At 44.7% G+C, this 22,438-nt stretch overlaps 2 protein-coding genes and 1 non-coding gene across 6 annotated transcripts in view; 2 read left to right on the top strand and 1 right to left on the bottom strand.

The window, feature by feature from the left end:
- The window catches only part of RAD51C (RAD51 paralog C), a 43,126-nt gene extending 36,973 nt beyond the window's left edge, over nt 1–6,153 (bottom strand). For 3 of the 4 annotated variants that reach the window (XM_063628537.1, XM_063628538.1, XM_063628539.1), the window contains exons 1-3: nt 5,924–6,153; nt 3,517–3,775; nt 1,832–1,998 (exon numbers count right to left, since the gene is read on the bottom strand). In XM_063628537.1, the coding sequence (XP_063484607.1) occupies nt 1,832–1,998; nt 3,517–3,775; nt 5,924–6,041 (544 nt within the window). In that variant the 5' untranslated portion in view covers nt 6,042–6,153. The remainder of the gene's footprint in view (nt 1–1,831; nt 1,999–3,516; nt 3,776–5,923) is intronic. The other variant, XM_055258559.2, reaches the window with a different exon arrangement.
- A 533-nt stretch (nt 6,154–6,686) lies between these two features.
- The window catches only part of IGBP1C (IGBP1 family member C), a 30,284-nt gene continuing 14,532 nt past the window's right edge, over nt 6,687–22,438 (top strand). Inside the window, 1 exon segment of the mRNA XM_055258558.2 lies at nt 6,687–6,773. The gene's annotated coding sequence lies outside the window, so the exon portion shown is untranslated.
- On the top strand, nt 19,408–19,571 carry LOC129470807 (U1 spliceosomal RNA). The gene has a single exon (XR_008653335.1). It is a non-coding gene; the product is annotated as a U1 spliceosomal RNA (small nuclear RNA).

Genomic DNA, 22,438 nt, shown 5'->3' with positions numbered 1-22,438 from the left:
AAGCGTTTCTCCTGCCTCAGACTCCTGAGTAGCTGGGATTACAGGCACCTGCCACCACGCTTGGCTAATTTTTTGTATTTTTAGTAGAGATGGGGTTTCACCATGGCTCCTGACTTCAGATGGTCTGCCCGCCTCGGCCTCCCAAAGTGCTGGGTTTACAGGAATGAGACACTGCACCTGGCCTATAAATTATCTTTCAAAAAATCGTTTAAGTCTGGGCGTGGTGGCTCACCCCTATAATCCCAGCACTTTGGGAGGCCGAGGTGGGCAGATCACCTGAGGTCAGGAGTTCAAGACCTGACTTGCCTACACAGTGAAACCCCGTCTCTACAAAAAATACAAAAATTAGCTGGGTGTGGTCGGGTGCGGTGGCTCATGCCTGTAATCCCAGCACTTTGGGAGGCCAAGGCAGGCAGATCATGAGGTCAGGAGATCGAGACCATCCTGGCTAACATAGTGAAACCCTGTCTCTACTAAAAATACAAAAAAATTAGCCGGGCATGGTGGCGGGCGCCTGTAGTCCCAGCTACTCAGGAGACTAAGGCAGGAGAATTGCTTGATCCTGGGAGGTGGAGGCTGCAGTGAGCTGAGATCGCGCCACTGTACTCTAGCCTGGGCCACAGAGCAAGACTCTGTCTCAAAAAAGAAAAAAAAATTGGCTGGGCACAGTGGCTCACGCCCATAATCCCAGCACTTTGGGAGGCTGAGGTGGGAGGATCACCTGAGGTCAGGAGTTCGAGACCAGCCTGATCAACATGGAGAAACCCTGTCTGTACTAAAAATACAAAATTAGCCGGGCGTGGTGGCATATGCCTGTAATCCCAGCTACTTGGGAGGCTGAGGCAGGAGAATCCCTTGAATCTGGGAGGTACAAGTTGCAGTGAGCCGAGATTGCACCACTGCACTCCAGCCTGGGCAGCAAAAGCAAAACTTTCTCTCAAAAAAAAAAAAAAAAAAAAAAAAAAAAAAAATTGTTTTACAGTCACTTTATTTTCACATAACAAGCACCCAAAAAACACCTCCCAAACACTTTAACAATTAGTGCAGTTATGAAATCAGCTATATAATCAAAGCTCCCAAGTCAATCTGCTTAACAATTCAAACACTTCAGACATGGTTTTCTTTTTCTTTTTTTTTTTTTTTTTTTTAAGAGACATAGTAGTCTCACTCTGTTGCCTAGGCTGGAGTGAAGTGGCGTAATCTGGGCTCACTGCAATCTCCACCTCCCGAGTTCAAGTGATTCTCCTGCCTCAGCCTCCTTAGTAGCTGAGATTACAGGCATGTGCCACCACACCTGGCTAATTTTGCTATTTTTAGTACAGACAGGGTTTCATCATGTTGGCCAGGCTGGTCTCGAACTCCTGATCTCAGGTGATCCACCCGCCTCGGCCTCCCAAAGGGCTGGGATTATAGGCATGAGCACTGCATCCGGCCTCAGACGTAGTTTTCAAAGCTACCTTTGGTTTTTGGAAAACAAATATGGAAGTCCTTACACATTGGAAAGTATTTAACAACAGTTGCTTATATTAAGGTGTCCGACACCATTAACTTACACCTGATAAGTTGGAGTATGATGACTGAAATACATACATAGGTTTTGTCCCAAAGCTCCTACAGGAAGAAGTGAGGGCCATAAAAGGGGAAGAAAAAAAAGCCAGTCCAGCCTGTGGCATTTCTCATTTTGTAACAGTAGTAAAAGAGTTTAACACTAGTTAACTGTCCAGTCATTAGGCTTCACATTCCAAATGGAGTGTTGCTGAGGTCTCAGATGGGCACAAATGCAAATTACTTTTATTAATACAGAAAAAAACAGGATCATGTGCTAACTTACCCTCTCCCTTGTGTTTTTCTGCTATAAGGTGAAGGTGCTGAATGCAGGCAGTAGCAAGATCTACCACTCTATCAACCATAAAACTTCCCTCTGTATCAATAAAAACTGCTTCACCTGCCACTCCTCCAAAACATTCTGGTATCTGCACATCTACTGCCAACTGCATACTGTCAACAGAAAGATGACAAATAACCAAATCATCATGATGATCTAAGGCAGTGTTTTTGAAACTCCAGATAATGACAAGTTAGGTATCACTAAAGTTTTATAAATGTAAATATACTCCCCAAGGCAACAGAAATGTCTAACTCTTCATGATTCCAGATATAATGTGAACCGACTGACTATACGTAAATCAACTGGATTCGGGGAGGGGATGCCTATAAAACCAAGATTAAGGATATTTTATTTTATTTATTTTTTGAGATGGAGTCTCGCTCTGTTGCCCAGGCTGGAGTGCAGTGACGCGATCCAGCCTCACTGCAAGCTCCGCCTCCTGGGTTTACGTCATTCTCCTGCCTCAGCGGCCCGAGTAGCTGGGACTACAGGCACCTGCCACCACGCCCGGCTAATTCTTTGTATTTTTTAGTAGAAACGGGTTTCACCGTGTTAGCCAGAATAGTCTTGATCTCCTGACCTCATGATCCACCCGCCTTGGCCTCCCAAAGTGCTGGGATTACAGGCGTGAGCCACCATGCCCAGCCAATTAAGAATATTTTAATCATTTCCAGGCTTCTCAAAATGGAGCCCCTTATTACACATAAATCTACCTTTTTTTTTTTCTTTTGAGACACAGTCTTGCTCTGTTACCCAAGCTGGAGTGCAGTGGCGTGATCTCAGCTCACTGCAACCTCCACCTCCCAGGTTCAAGCGATTCTCCTGCCTCAGCCTCCCTAGGAGCTGAGACTATAGGCGCACACCACCATGCCTGGCTAATTTTTTTATTTTTAGTAGACATGGGGTTTCACCATGTTGACCAGGCTGGTCTCGAACTCCTGATCTCAGGTGATCCACCTGTCTCAGCCTCCCAACGTGCTGGGATTACAGGCGTGAACCACCACCCCCGGCCTCCTTTTTTTTTTTTTTTGAGATAGGGTCTCACTCTGCTGCCCAGACAGTGATGTGATCAAGGCTCACTGCAGTTTCGACCTCCCTGGCTCAAGCGATCCTCCTGCCTCAGCCTCCCAAGTAGCTAGGACCACAGGCATGTGCCACCACACTCAGTTAATTTTCCATTTTTAGTAGAGACGAGGTCTCACTATGTTGCCCAGGCAGGCCTCAAACTCCTGGGCTCAAGCGATCCTCCTCCTGCCTCGGCCTCCCAAAGTGCTGGGATTATAGGCATGAGCCACTACCCCTAGCCATAAATCTACTTTCAAACATCTGACTTTCAAATATACTCTCAGGAATGAATAAAGCAGAAACTTCCTGTTTAACCTTATGACTACACTACAATTTGCAAAAGAAACATTTTTTCACATCAGAAGAATTGCATAAATTTATCAAGAAGGGATACTGAAGTAACACAAATAGTAAGCTAATTTTTGTTTAATGCACATACACACTTAAAATTAAGAGCACGTATATATCTTATTTGGTTTCCTGACTGTAAACCAACAGTACAAAATACTACTTTCATAATATGTTATTAAACCCACCCTTAAAAGGAGAACACTTTATTTTACCATAATTGTGTTTTTCCAACACCTGGTGCACCACAAATTTCTGTTGTTTTCATTAAGGGCACTCCACCCCCAAGAATATCATCTAGTGCTGAACAGAAGGTAATTATGAAGCCCTGGGTATGCTCCTGCTCAAGAAGTTCCAGTGCTGTACACTTCTTGTCTGACTCAGATGTACCAGCATATCTTGGTTTATTTGTGAGACATTCTCTTCTGATAATCTGCAGAGTTTCTAAGGCTTCTGCTTTAGATATCCCAACTTCTGAAAGTAAAATAAGAAAAAAAGAACCCTAATTTTAGAGATTTAAAAGTGTAACATGATAATGGATTGTCTTTATTAATTTTTAGACAAGAGTGATGCTAAGAGTGGAGAAACATAAAAATGCAACATTCTATCAACCATTTAATTTTTCAGTTTGGCCGGACACAGTGGCTCATGCCTAAAATCCCAGTACTTTGGGAGGCTGAGGCAGCCAGATCACCTGAGGTCAGGAGTTCAAGACCAGCCTGGCCAACATGGTGAAACCCCGTCTCTACTAAAAATACAAAGATTAGCCGGGCATGGTGGCACACGTTGTAATTCCAGCTACTTGGGAGGCTGAGGCAGGACAATCACTTGAACCCAGGAGGTGGAGGTTACAGTGAGCAGAGATGACACCACTGCACTCCAGCCTGGATGACAGTGCGAGACTCCGTCTCAAAAAAAAAAAAAAAAAAAATTCAGCTTAATAAAGGTATTTGTTTTCTTAGTCATCACATAAAGAATTACCTATTACCTCAGAAACAATTCAACTAAAGCATTTCTGAGTACCTACAAGTGTCTCAGGAAGCAGAAATAAAAATGTACTCACTATTACCATATTTTTACTATCCCTTTTGGTGTTATGAAGCCATAATTATCTCACTCTCATAAGGTATACAAATTATTTTTCAGATGAGAATGCAAATAGATTTTTTAACTGCCTAAAACAAGGTACAACTTTAAAAAGCACATATGCATGTATTATTTATAATAAAAACTTTTCATGGAAATAACTGATGTAAAAAATTCATATATCACTCCAAACTAATAAGAACAATTATTCAATGCACAAGCATTTTAAAGAATACATTTATGCTTCCTCGACTACACAATTTCACCCATCTGATGGTATGGCCTGAGAAAAGAAAATGGCAATTACAAAACAAGCTGGTGAAGAAATAATGGTGAGGATGACATCACTTATCAGTTTGATATATCAGTGCTTGATCTGATAAGAATATGAACCATAAATACGGGGCTAATAAAAGACCATGGTGATGACAGCATTTAGGAAATGAAAATCCTATCCAGTTCAGGAGCCTGAATGCTGGAATCAGATTGCCTGGGTATGTAAATCCTGGCACCACTTACTGCGTGATTTTGGGCAAGTTACTTTACTTTTTCTTTTTTGCTCAGATTTTTTTCTTCTATAAAATGGGAATGAGACGATACACGTAAAAAGCTTGGTAGAATATCAAGGCCACCTAAAATGGTCAATAGTTGTTAGTGATCACTATTATTCAGGGTCTCACATTTCTTCTTTGAAAAACCAACTTGTTGAAGAAAAAAGAGCCCATCAAATTTTGGGGGACACAGTCTGCACGCGGTATGACTTATACAGTTAAGGTTGGGTCCACGAGACTTATTCTTTAGAGGCGAATTGAAACCTCCGAATTTTCCATCATTAAGGGCAGTAACTTAAAATTCTGTTCCATCTTCTTCAGTGAATAGCACAGGTCCGGACATGTCATAGAGTAATGTGCACAAAGAGTGACCACCGCCAGCTTCTTATTTGTGTATCTCAGGATGCAGTGGTTCCCATCGGCAGTGCTCTGGAATATGAGGTTGTGGGTGAATTACGTAAGAGGAGAATATTCTTTCTACTGCTTCCTCAAGATTCCGGGGATTCTACTCCCTTTCTCATTCTTAGTGTCTCTAGTCCTACACAAAATCCTGCATTTCTGAAATTTAACCCTTACCCCCTTGGATCTTGGAACAGCAAAAATTAGACAACTAATTCTGACTCCAGTATTTCCTAACCCAGTTAGCATGAAAAGTTACCTATGCTCCCCAAGATATCAGTTCTCTCATCCATATACTGAATACAATAATCTACGTAAGCGGGTTGAGGGTTAAATGAGACAATCCTCAAAGCATTCAGCAGGCATTGCCAGAGGAAAAGCAATTAGTAAATGTTTTCACGACCACAGTTCTCCTAACCATTCAGACAACTTGTAAGTGGAGTCGAGATGTTTCACGCTGTAAACACGGACGTGGGAGGAAGCAGAATCTAACCGAGACTGGGCTGAAGCCCGAGGCGAGAGAACGAAGACTGAGGCGGCGCGGACGGCGCCCGGTGTGCCTCAGCTTGCCGTCAGGAGTCGTTACCTTTGCTAAGCTCAGAGGGTTTCACCTCTAGCAGTTCCTCAGCAGTCTGGAACCCCGCAGACACCAGCTTCACCCGCACCGCTGGAGACAGCGGGAAACTCACCAAATCCCGCTGCATTTCAAAGCGGAACGTCTTGCCGCCCACTCGCGCAGGCTCAGCTGCTAACTCCGGAGCAGCCAAACTCCGCACGTCTTCACCGGGGCGTGCGGCGTGACGTCAGACGTAAAGCGGAAGGGGCTGGCTCTGCGGCCTGGCTGCACGCGCTTCCGGGCCTTGCAGCTTTGCACAGGCTTGTAAATTTTCACACTTATGCACCATTCTGTTATGATTCCCCAAAATCTCATTTAGAGATTCCCCATCAGATGTACACCCTGATTGTAAAACGATGGACGGAGACCATAGGATGGAGAGCCAAACCCACTGGGTTCTCCATGCCACATTTCCTTGCCTCCACCGTGGCCTGTTAGGTGAAGCCTCAGAGTCATTAATAGGAGTGATCTCGAGTGGGAGCAGTGAGCGTAACGAGCACACACTAGCCAGTTACCATTATTTTGGTGTGAAAAGCTCAGAGAACAATCATATTAGGATTAATCTGCGTGCTCGTTGTAGAGTTGCAGTCTCTTGGCTCTTCTCGCTGACCGTCCCCCTTTTCTGACCCCCCCCCCCGCCCCACATTGCTTTTCCCGCCCTCGCGAGGGATTGTGGGCCAGCCCCCAACGGCCGCTGGGAGGGATGAGTCCCCATTCCCCGCACCCACCCACGTCTTCCCGGGAGTCAAATCTCGAGCATGGAGGTTACTGAGACCGTTATTTCTTCATGGCCTGCCTAGCTTAAGCAGTAGCTGGAAAAGTAAGCAACTAATGTCCGCATTAGTGGGTCTGGGGTCCTGAGGGGGAGGGGCTGGGCTACACAAGAGCTCCTTTTGTGGTACAGAGTTGGGAAGGGGCGTTCAAGCAGTGGTAGTGACCGCCTCTAAATTACAGAACTTCGGGGTGGAAGGCAAGCAGTTTAGAAGGTGGTTTATGAGTTCCTTACTTGCCTAGGTGAGTGTAACTTATTCAGCAGGAGTTAACTTATTCCCTACCTATTGGCGATTTTTTTTTTTTTTTGAGACGGAGTCTCACTGTGTTGCCCATGATGGAGTGCAGTGGCACGATCTCGGTTCACTGCAACCTTCGCCTCCCGGGTTCAAGTGAGTCTTCTGTCTCAGCCTCTCCAGTACCTGGGATTACAGGCACACGCCACCATGCCCGGCTAATTTTTGTATTATTATTAGAGAAGGGGTTTCACCATATTGGCCAGGCTGGTCTCAAACTCCTGACCTCATGATCTGCCTGCCTCGGCCTCCCAAAATGCTGGGAGTACAGGCGTGAGCCACCGCGCCCGGCCCTGTTGGTCATGATTCTTAGTCTTTTCTTACTAGCTTAGAGGAACTTTCTAAATATTGCAAATCAGAGCCCTCTACATACTTAGATCTAAAAAAGGAAACAACGTATGTTGAGCACTTTAGCAAATCCCACACATTTCAAATGGTGATAGCCATGCCAAAAAGAAGATAAGAACATGGAAGCTCAGCATATAGTTTAATATCAATTCTGATAAAAGAAAAAAGCTGGCCAGGCGCAGTGGCTCATGCCTGTAATTCCAGCACTTTGGGAGGTCGAGGCAGGTGGATCTCCTTGAGCTCATGAGTTTGAGACCAGCCTCGACAACATGGCGAAACACTGTCTGTACCAAAAGTACAAAAAATTAGACGGGCATGGTGGCATGCACCGGTCATCCCAGCTACTCAGAAATCTGTGGTGGGAGGATCCCTTCAGCCTGGGAGTGAGCTATGATCACACCACTGCACTCCAGCCTGGGTGACAGGGTGAGACCCTGTCTCAAACAAACAGACAAAACACCTCAGCACAGTTTTCTTAAAGCCAAGATTCAAACCTAGTATCCTTTTTACTACCCCGAGCTATTAAGATTTTGAGTCCCTACTGGTGGGGAGACTACGAGAAGCATTTATACCCCATTTGGTAGGTCAGAGAAAGTCTTGTAGGACTGGCCAAAATGTGGTTGGCCACTCAACCCATTGCTTAACTTCTAATATGGTCTATATTTGAACACTCAGTAGACCCATAAATACTATCCTCAGGGAGAATTCATGCTTATGCATATAAAGCACCCAGATTCTTGGGTGAAGAAAAAGCACGGTATTACCACATTCAACAATAAGTCTTCAGTTAGTTTGGTCAAACTCAGTGGAATCGGTCGTGTTTAGAATTTCTTTCATTGACAGTGGAAAGTTCAAAACTACTTTGGCCTGGTACAGTGGCTTAAGCCTGGAATCCAAGCACTTTGGGAGGCCTAGGAGGGCAGATCGCTTGGTCTCAGGAGCTTGAGACTAGCCTGGGCAACAGGACAAAACCCCATCTCTACAAAAAATACAAAAATTAGCCAGCATGGTGGTACATGCCTCTAGTCCCAGCTACTTGGGAGGCTGAGGTGGGAGAACTGATTGAGCCCGGGAGGTCGAGGTTGCAGTGAGCTGAGATCGCGTAACTCCACTCCAATCTGGGCGACAGAGTGAGACTCCATCTCAAAAACAAAACAAAACTGCCGGGCGCGGTGGCTCACGCTTCTAATCCCAGCACTTTGGGAGGCCGAGGCGGGCGGATCACGAGGTCAGGAGATCGAGACCACGGTGAAACCCCGTCTCTACTAAAAATACAAAAAATTAGCCGGGCGTGGTGGCGGGCGCCTGTGGTCCCAGCTACTCGGAGAGGCTGAGGCAGGAGAATGGCGTGAACCTGGGAGGCGGAGCTTGCAGTGAGCCGAGATTGCGCCACTGCACTCCAGCCTGGGTGACAGAGCGAGACTCCGTCTCAAAAAACAAAACAAAACAAAACAAAGAAACAAAACCCCACTCAACTCTATAGCTATACAATTAAGTGCTATTAATATCTTCTGCAGATCACAAGGTCAGGAGATCGAGACCATCCTGGCTAACATGGTGAAACCTCGTCTCTACTAAAAATACAAAATTTAGCTAGGCATGGTGGTAGGTGCCTGTAGTCCCAGCTACTCGGGAGGCTGAGGCAGGAGAATGGCATGAACCCAGGAGGCAGAGCTTGCAGTGAGCCTAGATCACGCCACCGCACTCCAGCCTGGGCAACAGTGAGACTCTGTCTCAGAAAAAAAAAAAAAAAAAATATCTTCTGGCTCTTGCCTCTAATAATTATTTTCATCATCATTCTTAAGATGTCTTTAATGCAATTTGCTCTGTAGTCATGCCTTCTAACTGGGATCCAGGTTTTCGAAGCCACGCACTAGGAACTAAAAAAGCTATGGGATAAATACGGAAGGTGCACCTTCTTGTATAATCACGTTTCTCAAAAAAAATCTTTCAGAGAGGGAAGAGTTAAATGATTTACCTAAGTCATTTGAAATGGTTTATATTAGGCAAACATTACATCTGTGTAGTGTGGATAAATCATTAAAAATTTTGAAAAAGAAAATAAACTTTAATAAAACATGGGGTAGGCCAGGCATGGTGGCTCACTCCTGTAATCCTGGCACTTTGGGAGGCCAGGATGGGTGGATCATGAGATCAAGGGATCAAGACCATCCTGGCCAACGTGGTGAAACCCTGTCTCTACTAAAAACACAAAAATTAGCTGGGCATGTTGATGTGTGCCTATAGTCCCAGCTACTTAGGAGGCTGAGGCAGGAGAATAGCTTGAACCCGGGAGGCAGAGGTTGCAGTGAGTGAAATCGGGCCACTGCCCTCTAGCCTGGCAACAGAGAGAGACTCCATCTAAAAATAAATAAATTAGTCGGGTGTGGTGGCTCATGCCTGTAATCACAGCACTTTGGGAGGCCCAGGTGGGCAGATCACGAGATCAGGAGATAGACCATCCTGGCTAACACGGTGAAACCCCATCTCTACTAAAAATAGAAAAAATTAGCCGGGCGTGGTGGCAGGCACCTGTGGTCCCAGCTACTCGGGAGGCTGAGGCAGGAGAATGGTATGAACCCAGGAGGCAGAGCTTGCAGTGAGCCAAGATCACGCCACTGCACTGCAGCCTCTGTGACAGAGTGAGACTCCATCTCAAAAAAATAAATAAAAATAAAAAATATGTATATATAAATAAAAACAAAATGTGGGGGTAAAATGCAAATATAAAAATAAAATTTAAGAGAAAAGTATGAGGTCAGAGACACATCAGGCTTAAACTGGATAGTTCAGTAATCTCTCAAACTCCCCTGGGAATACGTTTTGGTTTTTCTTGCAACTTGAGGTTACTTCATGAAAAAATTTGAGAGACATTGCTATGGGCAAACCAGCACGGGCTGTGGAGTCATACAGATTTGGATTTGTATCACATGTCTGGAAGTTACCAACTATGTGACCTTCAGCAAGTTACTCAGTCTCCTCACCTGCAAGTAGAAGATAATATTTCCTGGGGTTTTGGTCAAGATTAAATTAACACATCTACAGTACTTATCACAAAAAAAGGTACATAATAAATCTGAGTCTGTTTCTCAGTTTTTACAGTATTCTAACGCGTATGTTCAGTTGGAATAAATCCTTATAGAACACCTAGCTCAGCAGAATGCTAATGCTGAGACATTTTTAAAAAATGTTTACAATTAGGCCAGACACAGTGGCTCAGACCTGTAATCCCATCACTTTAGGAGGCTGAGGCTGGCAGATCACTTGAGGTCAGGAGTTCAAGACCAGCCTGGGCGACATGGTAAAACCCCGTCTCTACTAAAAATACAAAATTAACTGGGGGTGGTGGAGCGTGCCTGTAATCCCAGCTATTCGGAAGGCTGAGGCAGGAGAATCGCTGGAACATGGGAGGCAGAGATTGCAGTGAGCCGATATTATGACACTGTACTCCACCCTGGGCGACAAGAGGAAAACTCAGTCTCAAAAACAAAACAAAAAAAGTCTACAATTGTAAAAGTGCCAAAGTAAAGTACTTTTATATATTTTATTTTCTTTGACTTGATCCACAGTAATCCTATGACTGGGGTCTCCATTCAGGATTAGCACTCTGAAGATTGGATTACTAAAACAAGATTAAATATTTATTAAATGCTAGTTATGTGCCAGATGACAGGGTAAACAAGACAGATTCTCTGCCTTCATGGAGCTTATAATCTATCAGGATCTTTATTGAGTATTTCTGACATGTTGCATTTCTGACTTGTGTAGCTATCTTGATGTAATTCTAAGGGTAGGAAGGAGCTATTGTTGTTAATATCTATAGTTAACCTGTCAGAGTATTCCAATAACGAGACATTTTCAGGTTGACTGGGCTGTTTCTGGAGATGTAGGAGAGGAATAATATGAAACTTTTGTTATAGCTGGGGAGAAGTTTATTTTTTTTTTTTTAGCCTAAGAACATAGAACTTTAATCACTTGAGGTGAGGAGTTCAAGACCAGCCTGGCCAACATGTGAAACCCTGTCTCTACTAAAAATACAAAACTTAGGCAGGCGTGTGTAGAGCACCCGATTCTGTCGATCAGGGCACCACTATGTAACCCACATGGACCTATGGGCTGAACAAAGGAGGGCAAACGCGGGAATAAAAGACAAGACAAAAGAATATATTTGGAAGAAGGGGTCAGGGGGTACCTTGCCTCTAGTGGACAAGGGCCCTGAGCTTTACACAGCCCTCTGTATTTATTAGGTAAAAGAGATAGTGAGAATAGGGGTGGGAGAAGGGGTCAGCTGCTCAGTCCAGAGTAGGCTTGCAAGACCGCATTCTCTAGATGTTGCAGTAGATAACCTCAGCGCCAGGGAGTGATTGCCTCCAGCAAATCATCTGTCGGCAGGAGCAGTCGTGAGTTTGCTCACATCCTGCATTCGTGATTAACAGTTTGGTGTTTGATCATAGAGCCTCCAGTGGAATGCTAAGTTGGTCACATCCCACGGGCCTTCAGCTCCCTATAGGTGTGGTGGTGGGCATCTGTAATCCCAGCTACTCGAGAGGCTGAGGCAGGAGAATCTCTTGAACCGCGGAGATGGAGGTTGCTGTGAGCTGAGATCCAGCCCCTGCACTCTAGGGTGAGTGATTGAGCGAGACTGCATCTCAAAAAAAAAAAAAAAATGGTGACCTTTCATGTTCAAGTGGATTTGGGAATAGGAGAAAGAAGTCAATGTTGTTCAGACTGAGGAAAAAAACCTCTGAATCAAGGCATAGCTTTAGAGGTGGTTATGATAAAGCTTCTTTAAGGCCTCAGACATATATAGTAGCAGTATCAATTTTACAAGACATTATACATAATAGAAGCCCAATATGTATTTGTTGTCCACAGACTCCTTGAAACATTCTCTTACTTGGCTTTTGTAATGCCACACTTCTGATTTCCTTTCTACATATTTGGCTTTTCTGTTTCCTTTCCAAGCACATCCTCCATAACCTAGCCGTGGCAGTGACCCTCAAATTTGTATTTCTAGCCCTGACCCTCTGCCCTCCAGATGCAAATATCTAATTGCCTACTGGACAATTCAAAGTCTCCTCCAACTCAGCCTAACTCATTATCTTCACCCCACTCCCAGAACCTTGCCCTCTTCCTGCATTTCCTGCCTCCATGAACCACATATCCATCCTTCCATTTGCATAAGCCATAAACCTAGAATCATCCTTGACACTTCCTTCCCTTTCACTCTGCATGATCATATCTCACTGCAACCTTGAACTCCTGGGCTCAAGAAAGAGATCGTTCTGCCTTTGCCTCCTAAGAAGCTGAGACTAACAGGCACATGCCACTGTGCCTAGCTAATTTTTAAAATTTTTTGTAAAGACAAGGTGTTGCCCAGACTGGTTTTGAATTCCTGGTCACAAGTCCTCCTCCTGCCTCGGCCTCCCAAAGTTCTGGGATTACAGGTGCGAGCCACCATGGTCCTCCTGGCACGATCTTTTTACAGTACATTTCAGTTACGTCACTCCTTATTTTGCTCTTTTTTTTTTTTTTTTTGAGACAGAGTCTTGCCCTGTCGCCCACGCTGGAGTGCAGTGGTGTGATCTCGGCTCACTGCAACCTCCACCTCCCAGGTTCAAGCGATTGTCTTGCCTCAGCCTCCTGAGTAGCTGGGATTACAGGTGCACACTACCACACCCAGCTAATTTTTGTATTTTTTTTTTTTTTTTTTTGAGACGGAGTCTCGCTCTGTCACCCAGGCTGGAGTGCAGTGGCACAATCTCAGCTCACTGCAAGCTCCGCCTCCCGGGTTCACGCCATTCTCCTGCCTCAGCCTCCCGAGTAGCTGGGATGACAGGGATGTGCCACCACGCCCAGCTAATTTTTGTATTTTTAGTAGAGATGGGGTTTCACCATGCTGGCCAGGATAGTCTCAATCTCTTGACCTTGTGATCTGCCCGCCTCAGCCTCCCAGAGTGCTGGGATTACAGGCGGGAACCACTCCACCTGACCAAGTCTCTCTTTTTTTTTTTTTTTTTTGAGCCAGATTCTTGCTCTGTCGCCCAGGCTGGAGTGCAGTGGCGCAATCTCAGCTCACTGCAGCCTCCGCCTTCTGGGTTCAAGCAATTCTCCTGCCTCAGCCTCCTGAGTAGCTGGGATTACAGGCGTGAGCCACTATGCCCGGCTAATTTTTGTGTTTTTAGTAGAGACAGGGTTTCACCATGTTGACCAGGTTGGTCTCGAACTCCTGACCTCAGGTTATCCACCTGCCTCAGCCTCCTAAAGTGCTGGGATTACAGGTGTAAACTACCGCGCCTGGCCAATTGTGTCTCTTAATAATCTACTAGATTCAGTTTATAAAGATTGTATATGTTTACTTATGTTAGTATTTAACATATATTTCCTCTTTTTTTTTTTTTTGAGATGGAGTCTTGCTTTGTCACTCAGGCTGGAGTGCAATGGTGTGATCTCAGCTCACTGCAACCTCCGCCTCCCAGGTTCAAGCAATTCTCCTGCCTCAGCCTGCCGAGTAGCTGGGATTGCAGACACGTGCCACCATGCCCGACTAATATTTGTATCTTTAGCAGAGATGTGGTTTCGCTATGTTGCCCAGGCTGGTCTTGAACTCCTGACCTCAAGTGATCCACCCACCTCAGCCTCCCAAACTGCTGGGACTGCAGGCGAGAACCACCGTGCTCAGCCTTTTCTCATTTTTGTCTTTTTTTTTTTTTGAGACGGAGTCTCGCACTGTCACCCAGGCTGGAGTGCAATGGCGCGATCTCGACACATTGCAACCTTGGCCTCTCAAAGTGCTGGGATTATAGGTGTGAGCCACTGCATCTGGCTCCTCATTTTTTTCTAATCAAAGAAATGAGGCTCTTCTCAAAGGATATTAAGGTATGCAGAGCCTCTGTGAGGATTATTAACAGTACCATTTTTCTTAACTTGCTTAGAGTTACAAGGCAGTGGAGGACAGACATCTTTTTACCTAAGGCTGACTCCCTTGAACAGATATTTTGATAACTAGGCCAATAACAATGAAATTTTTGTGAAATATTGAAACTGGGACTTGTGAGGATTCATGAGCCACTTAAGACTCTGTAGCCTGGGCAGCCGGGCATGGTGGCTCATGCCTATAATCCCAGCACTTTGGGAAGCTGAGGTGGGCCTGTAAATTATCAACATTTTGTTTTGTGAAATAAAACACACTTTGAAATCTGGTTGGAGGAGTGGTCGTGATGGCTCACACCTGTAATCCTGGTACTTTGGGAAGTCGAGGCAGGTGGATCATTTGGGGTCAGGAGTTCAAGACCAGCCTTGCCAACATGGCAAAAACCCGTCTTTACTAAAAATACAAAAACTAGCCGGGCATGGTGGCATGTGCTTGTAATTCCAGCTACTCAGGAGGCTGAGGCAGGAGAACCGCTTGAACCCAGGAGGCAGATGTTGCAGTGAGCTGAGATGGCGTCATTGCACTCTAGCCTGGACGACAGAGTAAGACTCTGTCGCAAAAAAAAAAAAAAAGAAAAAGAAAGAAAGGAAGACCCTGTGGCCTGGGCATGGTGGTTCCATGCCTGTAATCCCAACTGTTTGGGAGGTGGAGACGGGTCGATTGCTTGAGCCCAGGAGTTTGAGCCCAGCCTGGGCAACATGGTGAAACTCCCTCTCTACAAAAAAATACAAAAATTAGCCAGACATGGTAGTGTGTGCCTGTAGTCCCAACTACTCAGGAGGCTCAGGTGGGAGGATCACTTGACCCCTGGGGGTCAAGGCTGCAGTGAGCTGTGATGGTGCCACTGCACTCTAGCCTGAAGAAGGCACTGCTAGTCACAAATCTTCTGAAACTGGCATTTTGGTTGTAAGAATTGTTTGGTGGTAATAGCAGTATAGTTCACATACATTACCTTTTCCCTTATATGACTTGTTCTACCAGATTTCTTTTTTCTTTTCTTTTTTTTTTTGTTTGAGACAAGAGTTTCCCGCTGTCACCCAGGCTGGAGTGCAATGGCATCATCTTAGCTCACTGCAACCTCTGCCTTCCGGGTTCAAGCGATTCTCCTTCATCAGTCTCCTGGGTAGCTGGGATTACAGATGCGCACCACCAGATATTTTTGTATTTTTAGTAGAGACAGGGTTTCACCATGTTTTCCAGGCTGGTCTCGAACTCCTGGTCTCAAATGATCCACCTGCCTCAGCCTCCCACAGTACTGAGATTACAGGTGTGAGCCACTGCGACTAGCCCTCCAATCAGATTTCAAAGTGTGTTTTATTTCACAAAACAAAATATTGACAATTTATAGAGCATAAATATACATATGTGTGTACGTATATCATAATACTTCTTTGAAAAGGAAAGTATATAAAAATAAAACTGGTAGACTGTCAGAACATCAGACTTGAGAACAAGTGTCTGTTTGCATCACAGAATCCCCTACCCCCTTTTCCCAATGTTCTTTTCCCCCCATCTAAGACACCTCTATGTTCTCAGTTGTTGCTTGTTTAGCAAGATTTTTATTTTCATTTTTATTTATTTATCATTAGAGACGAAGTTTCAATCTTGACGCTCAGGCTGGAGTGCAATGGCACGATCTCGGCTCACTGCAGCCTGGGTTCAAGCGATTCTCCTGTTTCAGCCTCCCGAGTACCCAGGCGCCCACCAGCATGCCCAGCTAATTTTTTTTTATTTTTAGTAGAGAGGGTTTCGCCATGTTGGCCAGGCTGGTCTTGAACTCCTGACCTCAGGTGATCCACCCACCTCTGCCTCCCAAAGTGCTGGGATTACAGGTGTGAGCCACTGCACCTGGCCCAAGATTTTTTAAAACAGCATTATTTCTTCCTGTTGTAAAGATGGAAAACTGTGAGCTTGAAGTCAGTGACAAGGAAAAAAAAGTTATAAACTGGCTAATTTATTTTGGCAGAGGAGAAGATACCAGAAGAGTCCTTCTGTAAGATAAAAGATGTGGGATATTAGGGTGGTTCTAGTGTGATCTTGGAAAGACAATTGAAGAACACTGTTAACTCTGAAACTCCAATTCTAATTTGTTTTTTTGGTTTTCGTGGGGTTTTTTTGAGACAGAGTCTTGCTCTGTCGCCCAGGCTAGAGTACAGTGGTGTGATCTCGGCTCACTGCAACCTCCACCTCCTAGGTTCAAGAGATTCTCCTGCCTCCTGAGTAGCTGGGATTACAGGTGCCTGCCACCACACCCGGCTGATTTTTGTATTTTTATTAGAGATAGGGTTTTACCATGTTGGCCAGGCTGGTCTCGAATTCCTGACCTCAAGTGATCTGCCCGCATCGGTCTCCCAAAGGGCTGGGATTACAAGCAGGAGCCACAGCATCCGGCCTGCTTCATTCAAGATTAGAATTAGCGTTTGTGCAATTGATGTTTCAAGTAAGATTGATCATTTGCTGCAAGTTTGAAAGACAGCATTTTGTATGTAAGCATGACACTTTGGACTGGTAGGTAACCTATACAGAGATTGGATTTTCAGATATGTAGACTGGATTTTCAGAAATAATTTTACCAAATTTCATGTTTTCAAACTTATTCGGGTTATGTGTATAGCAACTTGTTTAACTGCGCAAGAAACCAGTGTGCGCCTGTTTTCGCAGCTGCTGGGGAAGGCTGAAACAGGAGGATCCCCTGAGGCCAGAAGTTCGATAACTACTGCACCCCAGCCTGGGCAACAAAGCAAGACTTTGTCTCTCGGGGGAGAAAAAAAGAAAAAAGACACCATAGTGACATCATTAGTGCCAAACCCTTAAAGGCAGGAGCTAGTTTACGTTACTTACCTTTTAATCTGTGGAGCATTTTTAAGTTTTATTTCAGTTGTGTCACCAAGCAGACTAGGAAAGGACATACTGAATGAGATCATCCAAAGGGGTGTGGAGTATGTAGATAAGTGCTGTGACTGCTGGCTGTTTGCACCCTAGGCTTGTATTTCCTAAGATTTTGAATAGCCAGATATTAAAAATATAGCTGCTGGGTTATTGCAGTTTGGAAAATATCTTTATTCCAGAAATTAGGGGGTCTAAAGAGCACATGAGAAAAATGATCCTATGTGTAGAGTGGTTTGAATCTAAGGGTGAGCTCTCAGGCAGAACTGGGGACTTATACTTACCTGGTAGAGAGAATTTAAACCATGATAACTAAAGGTGGATTTCTAAAATGAATGCTTGTTCCTTATGCTATGAGTGTGCTGATGTCTGCAGGTTTCTCTGAATGTAGGAGAGTTAATTGTGTAATTTGTAGTACTGGGGACTATGTTTGTGCTATACCCTGCTTATAACTAGGTGTGCTTTGTGTGTTTCCTTTTTAGGTTCTCTTGTGTTATGTCGTGATATCCTGTTTTGGAGTACCTAGAGATTGAGGTTTTTCAACGGTCTTGGAGTACCTAGAGATTGAGGTCTTTTAACGGTCATTTTTGTCTTCACACACGCTTTTGGTCTCACACTCCTTGTGGTTGGTTCTGTCTTACAATCAGAAGTATGCGGTCGAATATCTTTGGCGGCTCTAAGGAAGTGTTACCTTCACGTTTTCCTTGTTTGTAGCCCTTTCCTTTTCAAAGCTAACAATTGAGCATCCTCTGACTTTTCTTCTGTCTTTATATCTTTTTGTGGACCTCCAGAGTCCTCCTGTTTTTTTTTTTTCTTTTTTTTTTTTCTTGGAGACGGCATTTCACTCTTGTAGCTCAGGCTGGAGTGCAATGGCGCAATCTCGGCTCACAGCAACCTCAGCCTCAAGGGTTCAAGGGATTCTCCTGCCTCAGCTTCTTGAGTAGCTGGGATTACAGGCACGCGCCACCACACCTGGCTAATGTTTGTATTTTTAGTAGAGACAGGGTTTCACCATGTTAGCCAGGCTGGTCTCGCACTCCTAACCTCAGGTGATTTACCTGCCTCCGCCTCCCAAAGTGCTGGGATTACAGGTGTGAGCCACAGTGCCCGGCTCCAGTGCCCTTCTCTTATTATTATTATTATTATACTTTAAGTTCTAGGGTACATGTGCACAACGTGCAGGTTTGTTACATATGTATACATGTGCCGTGTTGGTTTGCTGCACCCATTAACTCGTCATTTACGTTAAGTATTTCTCCTAATGCTATCCCTCCCCCATCCCCCCACCCCACAACAGGCCCCAGTGTGTGATGTTCCCCGCCCTGTTTCCAGTGTTCTCATTGTTCAGTTGTGAGAACATGCAGTGAGAACATGCAGTGTTTGGTTTTCTGTCCTTGCGAAGTTTGCTCAGAATGATGGTTTCTAGCTTCATCCATGTCCCCACAAAGGACATAAACTCATCCTTTTTTATGGCTGCATAGTATTCCATGGTGTATATGTGCCATGTTTTCTTAATCCAGTCTTTGATGGACGTTTGGGTTGGTTCCAAGTCTTTGCTATTGTGAATAGTGCCGCAGTAAACATATATGTGCATGTGTCTTTATAGTAGCATGATTTATAATCCTTTGGGTATATGCCCAGTAATGGGATTGCTGGATCAAATGGTATTTCTAGTTGTAGATCCTTGAGGAATCGCCACTGTCTTCTAGTGTCCTTCTTTTAAGGACCCTGTGATTACATCAGGCTCATCTGGATAAGCTTTTCATCTTAAATCAATCACATCTGAAAACTTCCCTTTTTTTTTCCCCTTGAGTTGGAGTCTTGCTCTGTCGCCCAGGCTGGAGTGCAATGGCACGATATCTGCTCACTGCAACCTCTGCCTACCAGGTTCAAGCAATTCTTCTGCCTCAGCCTCCCGAATAGCTGGGCTTACAGGCACCCGCCACCATGCCAGGCTAATTTTTGTATTTTTAGTAGAGATGGGGTTTCACCATATTGGCCAGGCTGGTCTTGAACTCCTGACCTCGTGATCTGCCTGCCTCGGCCTCCCAAAGTGCTGGGATTACAGATGTGAGCCACCGTGCCCAGCCATTTCTGGCTCTTAAACTTTGGAAGTCTTTATCTTGTAAGTAGCAGGCTAGAACTTGTGCAAGAAGAGTGACCCTATGTGAAGAGTGTTTTGATTCTGAGGGTGAGATGTCAGGCAACAACCATGCCTTCCACTTACCCGGCAGGGAAGATACCCTGACCACAAAGGTGGTTTTCCCAGGGCGAGGTTCACTCATTGCATTCTGTGTTTGCTGGCCCCTGTGATTTCCCCAAATGTGGGAGACTCAACTGCATAATTTGTGGTAGTGGGCGACTGTGTTCACGCTTTCCCCTGTGTTATTCTTTGTCAAATGGGAAGAAGCCGTTTTTGGCTTCTCCTTGCTTGTTTCTCGTGAACTGTGTCTTTAAATTTCCATGGAAGTGAGAAGCTGTACTACTATTTAGTTTGTGATAGTAACAGGCTTCCTTGGTGTTTTCTCTTGGCTGTGTTCCCTTAATCCAGCATAAACTTTGTACACAATGAGTGCCACATATATGTTGGCTGAGTCAAATGAACTGGAAATCAAACTCAGGAAGGATTTCGTTTAAGCATTTTTATTTTTAGAGACAGAGTCTTGCTCTTGTCTCCCAGACTGGAGTACAGTGGTGCTCAATCATGGCTCAAAGCAGCCTTGACCTCCTGGACTCAGTCCTTCTGCCTCAGCCTTCCAAATAGCTATACAGGAACATGCCACCATGGCTGGCTAATTTTTTTTTTTTTTGAGATGGAGTTTCCCTCTTCTTGCCCAGGCTGGAGTGCACTGGTTTGATCTCGGCTCCCAGCACCCTCCACCTCCTGAGTTCAAGCGATTCTCCTGCCTCAGCCTCCTGAGTAGCTGGGATTACAGGCACCCGCCACAACACCTGGCTACTTTTTTGTATTTTTTAGTAGAGACGGGGTTTCGCCATGTTGGCCAGACTGGTCTCGAACTCCTGGCCTCAGGTGATCTGTCTGCCTCGTCCTCCCGAAGTACTGGGATTACAGGCGTGAGCCACCCCACCTGGTTAGCTGGCTAATTTTAAAAGAAGTTTTTGTAGCATAGGGTCTCGCTATGTTGCCCAGGCTGGTCTCGAACTCTTGGCCTCAAGTGATCCTCCCACCTCGGCCTATCAAGGTGCTGGGATTACAAGCGTGAGTACCATACCTGACCCCTAAAGGATTTTAACCTGCTCTTAACAATGACTATAGAATTGAAATTCATCTGTTGCATTCTAAAATGACTATTTTGAATGGATCAGCTTTAGGTTCTGACATAGTAGTTTGTTGGGGTTTTCTTGTTTTATTTTGTTTTGTTTGAGATGGGGTTTCGCTCTTGTTGCTCAGTCTGGAGTGCAATGGCATGATCCTGGCTCACTGCAACTTCTGCCTTCCAGGTTCAAGCGATTCTCTTGCCTCAGCCTCTCGAGTAGCTGAAATTACAGACGCCTGCCACCACACCTGGGTTTTTTTGTTTTTTTGTTTTTTGGGCTTTTTTGAGATGGAGTTTCTCTCTTGTTGCCCAAGCTGGAGTGCAATGCTGTGATCTTGGCTCACTGCAACCTCCGCCCCCCGGGTTCAAGTGATTCTCCTGCCTCAACCTCCTGAGTAGCTGGGATTACAGGCACCTGCCACCACGCCTGGCTAATTTTTATATTTTTAGTAGACATGGGATTTCACCATTTTGGCCAGGCCGGGCTTGAACTCCTGACCTCAGATGATCTGCCCGTGTCAGCCTTCCAAAGTGCTGGGATCACAGGCGTGAGCAACTGCACTCGGCCGACTAATTTTTATATTTTAGTAGAGACGGGGTTTCACCATGTTGGTCAGGCTGGTCTTGAACTCGTGACTTCAGGTGATCCATTAACCTCAGCCTCCCAACGTGCTGGGATTACATGTGTGAGCCACGGCACCTGGCCCATAGTAGTTTTAAAAAGGGAAAAGCTTACATACTACTATGATATATCAATTTAAAAATGCAAAAAGTCCAGGCTCAGTGGCTCATGCTTGTAATCACCGTACTTTTAGAGACCTAGGTGACAGAACAAGAACCTGTCTCTAAAAATTAAAAACATGTTTAAAGGAAATCCTTTTGGAAATGCTTCCTGAGTTTGATTTCCAGTTCATTCAATTCAGCCAATATATAATGGGGTACTTATTGTAGACAAAGCTTATTCTGGGTGAGGGGAATGCAGATACCCTTGGAACATAGTCCTTGTCATAATCGGGAGTCTGTCTGGGGAAGGGAGATGGGGAAACCATCTATTAATATTATACCATACAATTCACCCATTTAAAAGATAGTTCAATTTTTAGAAAGAGCCAGAGATTGTCTGGAGACTTTTTTATGTGAACATAACCTCAATATTTTATTGTCTTCATTATAAAACAAAAGATGACACTTAGAACTGGATATCATTTGGCCCTTTCTCTTCTCATCTCCTCCCACTTCAAAATGCTTACATCTCTTAATACCCAGCATTCTCTTTGTTCTGCAGCTGGGCTCAACACACTCAAGGCTTGGCACAATCTTCTTTGTAGTTTTAGCTTTCTTCAGGAAAATCAACTAGTTTGCCCACCCATAGCCAGATACTTGTCATTTTGATTCTAGCAATCATAGTGAGGGTGAAGTAGTATTTCATGGTGATTTTGATTTGCATTACCCTGATGGCTAAGAATATTGAACATATTTTCGTGTGCTTATTGGCTATTTGTATCTTTTTTTTTTTTTTTTTTAAGATAGTTTCCCTGTGTCACCCAGGCTGGAGTGCAATGGCATAATGTCAGCTCACTGCAACTTCCACCTCCCAGGCTCAAGTGATTCTCATGCCTCAGCCTCCCGAGAAGCTGGGGTTATAGGTATGCGCTACCATGCCCAGCTAATTTTTGTGTTTTTTGTAGAGATGGGATTTTGTCATGTTGGCCAGGCTAGTCTCGAACTCCTGGCTTCAAGTGATGCACCCACCTCAGCCTCCCACAGTGCTGGGATTACAGGTTTGAGCCACTGTGCCCGGCCTACCTGCCTTTTTTTTTTTTTTCCAAAGGCCTCACTGAAGATAAATCTTTTTTTTTTTAACCACTTTATTGAAGGATGATTGACATACTATACTTGTGCTTTTGATGTCATATGTAAGAAATCATTCCCTAATTGGAAGTCAGGAAGATTTACACCCATGTTTTCTTCT

The sequence above is a fragment of the Symphalangus syndactylus genome, chromosome 20 (genome assembly GCF_028878055.3).
Source record: "Symphalangus syndactylus isolate Jambi chromosome 20, NHGRI_mSymSyn1-v2.1_pri, whole genome shotgun sequence".
Lineage (NCBI taxonomy): Eukaryota > Metazoa > Chordata > Mammalia > Primates > Hylobatidae > Symphalangus > Symphalangus syndactylus.
This window is presented reverse-complemented; position numbering and strand designations above follow the sequence as displayed.